General features: G+C 37.8%; 1 protein-coding gene across 1 annotated transcript; it reads left to right on the forward strand.

The window, feature by feature from the left end:
* Positions 1 to 7256: 7256 nt before the first annotated feature.
* LOC134677882 (glucose transporter type 1-like) lies at positions 7257 to 8915 on the forward strand. Its single transcript, XM_063536321.1, has one exon. The coding sequence runs from the start codon at positions 7283 to 7285 to the stop codon at positions 8666 to 8668; it is 1386 nt and encodes a 461-aa protein (XP_063392391.1). The 5' UTR covers positions 7257 to 7282; the 3' UTR covers positions 8669 to 8915.
* The last annotated feature ends 1904 nt before the right edge of the window (positions 8916 to 10819 follow it).

Consider the following 10819-nt stretch of genomic DNA (forward strand, 5'->3'; position numbering starts at 1 on the left):
TTTGTCAGTATTATTTTCTATGACATAATGAAAATGTAATTTATGTCATATCATCTTTAGTAAATGTAGGTACAATAGGTAGGTATGTATATGACGCACGCTAAAAGCGTTTGGCTACAAAAAATATTTTTTTTTAAACTAATACAAGCCCAAACTCCGTGGGGGCAGAATCACTTAGCTCATCCTGGCACGGCCTTTAAAACAATATGTAGTCACGAGGATTATTCCTCGTTCACACTAGGATTTAATCCTGAAAAACATACAACATTTAGGCCGCGCGTATTAGTGAGCTGATTTCTCGATAGATGGCGTTGTACACGCGGATGCTCATTTTCTACTTCGCGCTCTCAAGATTTGATAGGTCTGCCGTCCTCAATCTAAAAGTCCGATTATGGACCTGACTTCGGACAAACACAAAGTCAAAATAAGTATACTTCGTCTTTATTTGAATCCTCGGTGCGCGACTTAAATTAACGGTTTTATTTTTAACTAGCGAGCCGCCCCGGCTTCTCGAGGGTAAACCCTTAGCAAATTATACACCTTAAAACTTCCTCAAGAATCACTCAGTAATTTTTGAGTTTATCGCGAACATACAAACACACAAAATGACATGCAGACGCGGCTTTACGTGGGCCATACTGAAAGTTTCTGAATCAAATAAGTCAAATCTTACAATAAAAAAACAATGCGTGATGTAGTTCTGTATTTTTTGTATATTGTTTATAGTCCTTGGAGGAATGTGAGACTATGTTTTGCAAGCAAAAAAAAGTTGTGCTCCCTGCGTAATTTGCAAAAAACTGCAAAAATTTTGGAGTTTTTTCAGTTTTTGCACTTTTATTATAAAACTATGGGTTTTTAGTCAAAACTTGCTATGTAATGTTAAAAGAACATTAAATTTGGAACAATTTAAGCCCATGTACAGCGCCGCATGTTAAATAGTTCATGAGATATGGAACTTTAAAAAAAGGGTATTTTTTTCCTTAGAATGAAATTTTTAGTTTTTCCTATATTTCAGGACAAATATCGGCACAACCGCTCATACTATAAGATATATTGCGATGAATAAAGTTGTAGCCAATTTAATTACCTTTCATTTAAGTGCAAGAAAGTGTCAGTAAGTTCTACAGTTCTCTAGTTATCGTAAAAAAATGAAATTGCTAAGTATAATGAGCAAGGCAACTAATGTATTGTTTAAGGCATTGTCAAAATCCGTACAAAAGGCAGTACCATCGTCGAGAATGCCATCTACGATTAGCTTTTACCGGCCTTCTCCGATAGCAGCAGAGCGAGGTTAGAGATCAACCATTTTTAAAATGCACTCCCCTCTTAAGCACTTCATTCATTCAGTAATGAAATCAAGATGCAAACTGTAGTTTGGCTTGTTTTTAGGCTCCACTTTTTGGTCGTAGCCATTGATTGTAGTCCAGGATACCGATTCTTATTTAAAGGTTAGTTCTTGTTTTGATACGACCTTGACGATAGTTCACGGTGATTGGCGTGGTGTTGACGAAACGCACCGGAATCACTGAAAGTCGTGTCAATAGATATCTAGCTGTCGCTTTTTGGTGCTCTTGAGTGTACTGTGAGTCGTGTTAATACAAGATCACGGTAATATCCTAACCACAATAAATTGATACATCAGAATCAGCTACCATTACTCACTCTAGGTATACGTTTGAGTTATAATCCACGGGTTTTAACTAGCAATATCCTATTACTACGAGTCTTAACTACATAAACAGGTGTATAGATTGACAAACCAAATCGGGAATAGAAGAAGAACTAAACGAAACACGTAGTATGTACTAGTTTTTATTCAGTAAGGTATAGATAAGTGTATGTTAACATGATGCATGATCTGCCAAGCCGGGCAGATTGCATACATTTGTTACTTTCTAGCAATGAGACATTCTTTTGGCATAATTAGTTAATCATGTTAACATTGAGATAGGTACATTTGGTTACGAATTACAGATTGCTGTACTATGCCAAATAATTTACAAAATTTTAGTTATAGGTAATTAAATATCCAATTCGTAACTCAAAAACTTCAATATGTATTTGCCGTATTTTCTATTGACAAATTAGTGCAATTATTTTTATTTTTAATTGGTCCAGACTATAAATACATTTATAGAGTAAAGACTGAAATAGGTATTTATAGTCACAACCCGTGGATTGACAACTCACTGAGTAGTAGCTCCACATACATTTAGCTTTAACAGCCATTGGAAAAGAATTTGCAATAAATATTACGTGTAAATACGGTAAACCACTGAAGAAGTTATAATATACTGGTAACTTGCCAAGACTGAGTCACATACATGCCTATAGCACAAACATATACTTAGCGTGAGTAATGGCAGGCGTGTCTCACTCCGCGATTTCGTCGCTTTGCTACAGGTAGCTAAAAGTGCATCCGTTCGGCCCCAATTTTGGGGTTTGCCAGCGGCCATATCTGTGCTGATCGTAACAGACGCGTTTTGTTAGAGAGTGAGTCTTCTGTACTTAGTACTATTATTTATTCTGTGGTAATGGTAGCTGATTCTGATGTATCAATTTGTTGTGGTTAGGATATTATCGTGATCTTGTATTAACACGACTCACAGTACACTCAAGAGCACCAAAAAGCGACAGCTAGATATCTATTGATACAACTTTCAGTGATTCCGGTGCGTTTCGTCAACACCACGCCAATCACCGTGAACTATCGTCAAGGTCGTATCAAAACAAGAACTAACTCTTAAATAAGAATCGGTATCCTGGACTACAATCAATGGCTACGATCAAAAAGTGGAGCCTAAAAACAAGCCAAACTACAGTTTGTATCTTGATTTCATTACTGAATGAATGAAGTGCTTAAGAGGGGAGTGCATTTTAAAAATGGTTGATCTCTAACATCGCTCTGCTGCTATCGGAGAAGGCTGGTAAAAGCTAATCGTAGATGGCATTCTCGACGATGGTACTGCCTTTTGTACGGATTTTGACAATGCCTTAAACAATACATTAGTTGCCTTCCTCATTATAGCAATTTCATTTTTTTACGATAACTAGAGAACTGTAGAACTTACTGACACTTTCTTGCACTTAAATGAAAGGTAATTAAAGTGGCTACAACTTTATTCATCGCAATATATCTTATAATATGAGCGGTTGGGCCGATATTTGTACTGAAATATAGGAAAAACTAAAAATTTCATTCTAAGGAAAAAAATACCCTTTTTTTAAAGTTCCATATCTCATGAACTATTTAATATGCGGCGCTGTACATGGGCTTAAATTGTTCCAAATTTAATGTTCTTTTAACGTTACATAGCATGTTTTGACTAAAAACCCATAGTTTTATAATAAAAGTGCAAATACTGAAAAAACTCCGAAATTTTTGCAGTTTTTTGCAAATTACGCAGGGAGCACAACTTTTTTTTGCTTGCAAAACATAGTTTCACATTCCTCCAAGGACTCCAAACAACATACAAAAAAATATAGAACTACATCACGCATTGTTTTTTTATAAAATTTTTTTGTAAGATTTGAGTGGTCTAATATATGAGACGAATTATTTTTTCTAAGTGGCCAGTCCAGGAATTTTCAGTATGTCCTAAGTATAAGATGTCTAGAAGATAAGCCTCCTCCACACTCGTGCGCGAATCGCGGCGCGAAGCCGCGAACGCGAGTGTGGCGTCGATTTTCGCAGACAGCGAAATCGACTCCACACTCGCGTTCGCGGCTTCGCCCGCGATTCACGCGCATAGTCTGGAGGGGGCTATAGATAAAGGGTAATTCGCCAGTAACTGGCCACTTTTAGTAACTGGATGTCCGAAACTAAAAATAGAATTAATTTTAGTATAAGGTGGCGAGTTAGCTGCTGGCCAGTTATTGAAACCTTACTATACTAAAATGAATTCTTTTTATAAGTGAATAGAATCCATTTTTATTATAGTTTAGGGCGGCCAGTTACTAAAACCCGCCAGTTACTGGCGAATTACCCTAGATAGATATTAGATATAGATAGATGTAATTTTTAGCCGAATTAGCCGATATCAATGAAGGTTTTTGATGCGATTTCTTAATCTACATCATGATGTAGATTGCAGATACTCTCACAAATAATCTTTTGATAGAAAGAAGTCCATATGGATAACAGTGATACTGATAAGATAGATTACCTAACGCCGTACTAGCAAATCTTAGATCTTGTTGATATTTTTCTAGACATTAGTAGCCGGCATCTGGCCGAAATAGGCGGTTCATCTGTAAGTTGTCCTCACTTACTGATTAATGTGCTTTTAGTGTGACGATCGCGAAGTTTCAGTGTGGTGATGGTGTTTTAGTCAAAGTCAAAGCAATTAGGGCTTGACACAAGTATGTAAGTGGAGGAATTGTAGAGGTTTCATAACAATTCTCTAACATATGGCAACTTTGCCACTTCGATATTTGCATACTGAAAATCAACGTAGGTAAGGTAACGGGTATAACATCTCGCAGTACCTTGGTATCAAGTTCCTTTCTCCTCTTCCTTCCAGTCTAGACAGTCTAGTGCCTTTGAAGTTTCGGTCTCCATCAGGCAGACCAATACTGCAAATATGTAAATCTAGTTCTCATAAAGCTCCATGCTGGTGTTTTACCTTTACCTTACCTACAAAGCTACGATCTAGTCCCTTACATAGAGGGAGTACTTACGGCGCGATTCGGGAAATGATTTAGAGATTCAGTTGATATGAAATTGTAAAGATATGTGACATTCCACGACAAAAAGGTACCTTATGGCCGCTGGCGCTTACGCTATTATTAACGCCGCTCCAATATTCAGCCGGGGCAATGGTACCTTTTGCTGTGGAACGTCACATATCTTTACTATTTCATATCTAGTGAATCTCTAATTCATTTCCCGAATCGCGCCGTTAGTTATTACCTACCTCAACTCGTTTGATCTAGTTATTAATATTTAATGTTTTCATCACCCCACAGTTTGTAAAGGCTGTCATGATTGTTCCAAAATTGACGAGAAACATTATGTGTGTGTGTGTGTGTGTGTGGGCTAACTTAACCTTTCCAAATGCTAAATTTGAGTTGTTTTCTTATTTTGGCTGGTAGAATTGACTTTTAAATGATTATTTTGAATGATAAATATTTAATAACATTAATTCCGAATCGATTTGCCTTGATTTTTAACAGACTTCCAAATCTCAAAGAAGGAGGTTATCAATTCGGTTGTATGTTGTTTTTTTTTTTTTTTTTTTATGTTTGTTACTCCATATCTCCGTCATTACTGGACCGATTTTGAAAATTATTCTTTTGATTGTATGTATATGCATACAGATTGGTCCTGTTTTGTCAAAACCCAGTTCTGATGATGGGATCCATGAGGAATCGAGGGAACTCCTCAAATTTTAAAGGCATACATATAGTGATTTTTGGGTTTTTATCAACAAATCAAGCATAATATACATCCAAAAAAGTGACATTTGATGAAGTGGAACTGCTGATGATGATCAGAACGGAACTCTTCAACGACGCAGTTCACGTTTGGCGATTTGTCTTCTTCGTTATGTTTGTTAAGCAAGTTAAGCTTTTAAGCCACATTTTTGTCAAGCTCGAGTTCTGATGATGGGATCCATGAGGAATCGACGGAACTCCTCAAATCTCAAAGGCATGCGTATAGATTTTTTTTTATTTACATCAGAAAATCAAGCATGTTCATTAAAAACTGTCGCATTTTTTGAAGTGGAACTGCTGATGATGATCAGAACAGAACTCTTCAACGACGCATAGTTCACGTTTGGCGATTTTCCTCTTCGTTATGTTTGTTAAGCAAGTTAAGTTTTTAAGCCACATTTTTGTCAAGCTCGAGTTCTGATGATGGGATCCATAAGGAATCGAGGGAACTCCTCAAATATTACAGGCATACGTATAGATTTTTTTGTATTTTCATCATAAAATCAACCATTTACATTAAAAACTGTCGCATTCGATGAAGTGGAACTGCTGATGATGACCAGAACAGAACTCTTCAACGACGCATAGTACACGTTTGGTGGATTGGGACCCGGATTCGGACCCAGAACCGGACTCATACCCGGATGCGGTTCAGTCCCGGACCCGGACCCGGACCTGGACTCGGACCTAAATATTATAGATTTTTTTGTGTGTGTTTTTTTATCTGTATTTTGTATGTAATTCGACATTAAGAGACCATATACATCTCTTAGTAATTGTAATACGTTAGATTGAATTGTTAGTTTTATTTTATAAAATTGTTGATGTTATTATTCTTGCTTTTATGTAAATTCAATGTTGACGTGTAAAAGTGCCCTTGTGGCCTATTTGCTGAATAAATGTTGATATTTGATATTTGATATTTGACCCGGATTCGGACCCGGACTCGGACCCGTAGTCGGACCCGGACTCGCACCCGGTCTCGGACTAGGACTCGGACCCGGAACTTGACCCGGAAAACCACTATGATACCTTAACTAAATGAACCACTATGATTACCTACCATAAAATGTAGATATAAAGTATGATGATGCCAATAATATCTTACTAGCCCCTCCCGCCCAAACCCCCGTACACCGCACCGCATGCGCCGTTAAGTGGGTTAGGATAGGTTTGAACTGAGATCCTCACAGAACCGAACAAGAGTTAGGTTAGGTTAGAACTGCGAGCCTTACAGAAACAAAATGCTAGTAGAAAAGTGGGTGGTTTTACCTCCTTTTCTACATAGTGCACAATCAACAATAATCTTTCACTGGCCCCCATAGCAGTTGGTTTTTTTTTCTTAAAAATTATGTTTGATATTTTCCTTGTGTTGGTGTGGTGAAAAATTGTGTTTGGGTGTGTGGGACTCCTATTTTAAGATTCAAAGGAATAATTAACCAAGTAAAATTAAAGCGTATTCAATTTATTCTGACATTACAAGAAGCAATCTTTTACAATCAAAGTGACACCTAATATGAATTGTCGACTTAGCGGCCTGCTTCGCAGGCGGAGGTAAGCAACCGAAAAAGGTTCGCCACAGGTGTGTGGAAAAAATTGTATGAAAATATTGATGAGGAATTACTCTTCCTCAATAAACGTTACTACGTTGATCGCATTAAACAAAAGATTATATTTCAAACACAAAATAAGGAGATACAATTAGAAAACGTTCGAAAAAAGGTAGCTAGCTACCAGGTAGATCCTTAAAATTTTGTGATTTTAATTCTTACATGCTTACCACAAAATACACTTTGAAATATAAATGGTTGTGGTGTTTTTTCCCAGAGTGCCGAGCGTGACGAAGATGGCCAAGGAAATAACAGGTCCACTGTTGTACTCGGTGAGCTCGGCCGTGCTGGGCATGCTCCAGTTCGGCTACAACACGGGCGTCATCAACGCGCCGCGCGAATTCATCGAGACCTTCATCAGAGACCAGTACCAGACAGATGAAACCCGCAGCTCCTTTCTGTTCGGCATCATTGTTTCCATCTTTGCCGTGGGAGGGATGATCGGCTGTCCTCTCGCTAGCTGGATTGCGGAGAAACATGGACGCAAAAATGCTCTCCTCATGAATGCAGCATTTGGTGTCATCGCGGCCGCTTTAATGGCCTTCAGCAAGCTCGCAGGTTCAGTGGAAATGATAATTATCGGTAGATTCCTTATCGGAATCAACTGCGGTTTTGCCACGACTGTGTCGCCTACTTATGTATCTGAAGTGGCCCCATTAAACCTACGAGGGGCTTTTGGTACAGTCAATCAATTGGCAGTCGCTTTCGGCTTAATCTTCTCACAAATTCTAGGAATAGATGCTATATTAGGGAGTGATGAAGGCTGGCCGTGGCTTTTCGGCATCGCATTGATTCCTTCAGGACTTCAATGCGTGATGGTACCCTTCACTGCTGAATCGCCGAGGTTCCTTTTGCTCACAACTCGTGATGAAGAAAAGGCTAGGGCGGCACTTGTTAAAATTAGAGGCCATCCAAACATTGAAAACGAAATTAACGACATGAATGCGGAAGACAAAGCTGAAAAGCAAGAAAAAAAGTTTACCGCTTGGGATTTAATAAGCCACCGAGCCCTGCGCACTCCGCTCATAATCGGTATTGTTATGCATTTATCACAGCAGTGGGGAGGTATCAATGCTGTTTTGTATTATTCTTCCACTATTTTCGAAGGCGCCGGTCTCGAGGCTGATGAGGCCCGCTTGGCTTCTATCGGCGTCGGCAGTATGTTATTCATCATGGCGCTGGTGTCTATTCCGCTGATGGACCGCCTGGGCCGGCGCACGCTGCAGCTCGGCGGCCTAGCCGGTATGACCTTGTTTTCGGTCCTAATGACGGTAGCGTTCTTTACTTATGAAGATAACCAAACCATGAGCATATTCGCTGTTATATTCACGCTGTTGTACGTGGCCTCCTTCGGCGTGGGGCCGAGCTCGATCCCGTGGATGATCCTGTCGGAGCTGTTCGGGCAGTCCGCCCGCAGCGCCGCGGTCAGCATCGGCGCGCTCGTCAACTGGTTCGCCAACTTCATCGTCGGCATAACGTTCATCCCCATGAAGGATGCACTAGGAAATTATTTATTTTTGCCTTATACAGGTTTCCTCATATTCTTCTTCATATTTACGTATTTCAAGTTGCCCGAAACGAAGAATAAAAGTATTGAGGAAGTAACGGCTCTATTCACTTAAATTAGATACCTACTTATACAGGTAGGTTAGTTGTAATGAGGTAACACATAGCTTGTACCTCGATTCATGAATAGAATAACTACACTAACTACTAATAGCTATAGTGCCTCGTGTATACTAGACTCCTGCTACTAAGTAATTTGACCAAATGTTACCTATTGATTGTATCATTTGTATCTAAAGACTGATAAGTGAACATCTAACTTTAAATATTTTGTATTTTAAAACATACAACATACTCGTTGTGATTTTGTTCAAATTAAATTATAATTTATATACGGTATGTGTTTTTATTATTACATACATTTAGGTAAAATTACATGAATTAATACATTGATCGACTATGATCGTGGGAATATACGATAATTAGGTACCTTACCTTTAACTACCTACTTAAAATAATCTCAGTACATATTAAATAATTAAGTAATATTTAAATACCTACCATAATTAGTGACATATTTAGAGAGAAAAACTCGAATGGATACATTACATAGGTACCTACTTACTTTCCACTTAACACTATCTAGACACGCGGCAGCGTGTCAAGCCAAGTTCAAGCAAAGGAACTGGCTAGCCAGCGCCGAGTGTAATATTACACGAACCACTTGGTGCCACTTTTGACCCTTCTATAACTCAAAACATCTTTGACGTAAACACATAAAACTACGTGTGTTTAATTATACCCATAAGGATATCTAGAAGCCCAAATTTCATGAAGCTAGCTCAAACGGTTATAAAGGTATGAAGGTCAAAAAGTCGTAAATTTTAAGACTGACTTATGACTTATAGTACCTAAACCTAACCTACTTCCAGATGACCTAGAAGGATGAAATTTGGAATCCAGCTTGGTTATTGTGTGTAACCGTAGGAAAAAATCTAAAAATAAAATAAAGTTAAAAAATAGGGGGGGTCCCCATACAAAAAAAACACTTTTTATTGGGACTGACATATAAGTACCTAAACCTAACCTACTTCCAGATGACCTAAAAGGATGAAATTTGGAATCCAGCTCGGTTATTGTGTATAACCATAGGAAAAAATCTAAAAATAAAATAAAGTTTAAAAATAGGGGGGGTCCCCATACAAAAAAAACATTTTTTATTGGGACTGACATATAAGTACCTAAACCTAACCTACTTCCAGATGACCTAGAAGGATGAAATTTGGAATCCAGCTCGGTTATTGTGTGTAAGCGTAGGAAAAAATCTAAAAATAAAAAAAAGTTAAAAAATAGGGGGGGTCCCCATACAAAAAAATTTTTTTTTATTGTAGCGTTGGAACCGTTACAAGCAGATATTTGAAACTACCCCAATATATGTATTATTATATTTGCTATATTAAAATAAAGTTTAGTTAGACAAAAAATAAGTGGTGTCCCCATACAAAAAACTTGTAATACGCTCTAAACAACCGGCCAACGGTGTGTTGTCGGCGGCGCGCGGCACCACATAATTATACAAAGAACAGAAGTAAAAACCATACAGCGGAAACACAAGAAAAAACATTAAATCTCAATACCTGCCTAGTTTTCTTTACAAAAAGTATTGATATCCCACCAAAAACATAAATGTAAAAAAGGAGAGCCAAGTTCGATACAAAAATTATGCTTGGCTGTGGGGCTCGCCGCAAAAAGAATGGAGATCTAAATGAGTGCCACTGCCAAGTTCTATGCAAAATCCAAATATGTAGTTATAGGAACAAAATAACATTATAAACAAGTATTAAACTCTATTTCTTTGCTTTATTGGATACCTATAACAATTGCTGTTATTTAAAAAAATGTGTGATCTTAAAGTAGGTTAGATTTGGCTTGGCCAGGTTTTATCAGAATTACAATATATATAAAATGATTGATATAATGAAAACTGGCCAAGTCAAATCTAACCTACTTTAAGATCACACATTTTTTTAAATAACAGCAATTGTTATAGGTATCCAATAAAGCAAAGAAATAGAGTTTAATACTTGTTTATAATGTTATTTTGTTCCTATAACTACATATTTGGATTTTGCATAGAACTTGGCAGTGGCACTCATTTAGATCTCCATTCTTTTTGCGGCGAGCCCCACAGCCAAGCATAATTTTTGTATCGAACTTGGCTCTCCTTTTTTACATTTATGTTTTTGGTGGGATAACTACATTACAGT

The sequence above is a fragment of the Cydia fagiglandana genome, chromosome 2 (assembly GCF_963556715.1).
Source record: "Cydia fagiglandana chromosome 2, ilCydFagi1.1, whole genome shotgun sequence".
In the NCBI taxonomy this organism is placed as follows: domain Eukaryota; kingdom Metazoa; phylum Arthropoda; class Insecta; order Lepidoptera; family Tortricidae; genus Cydia; species Cydia fagiglandana.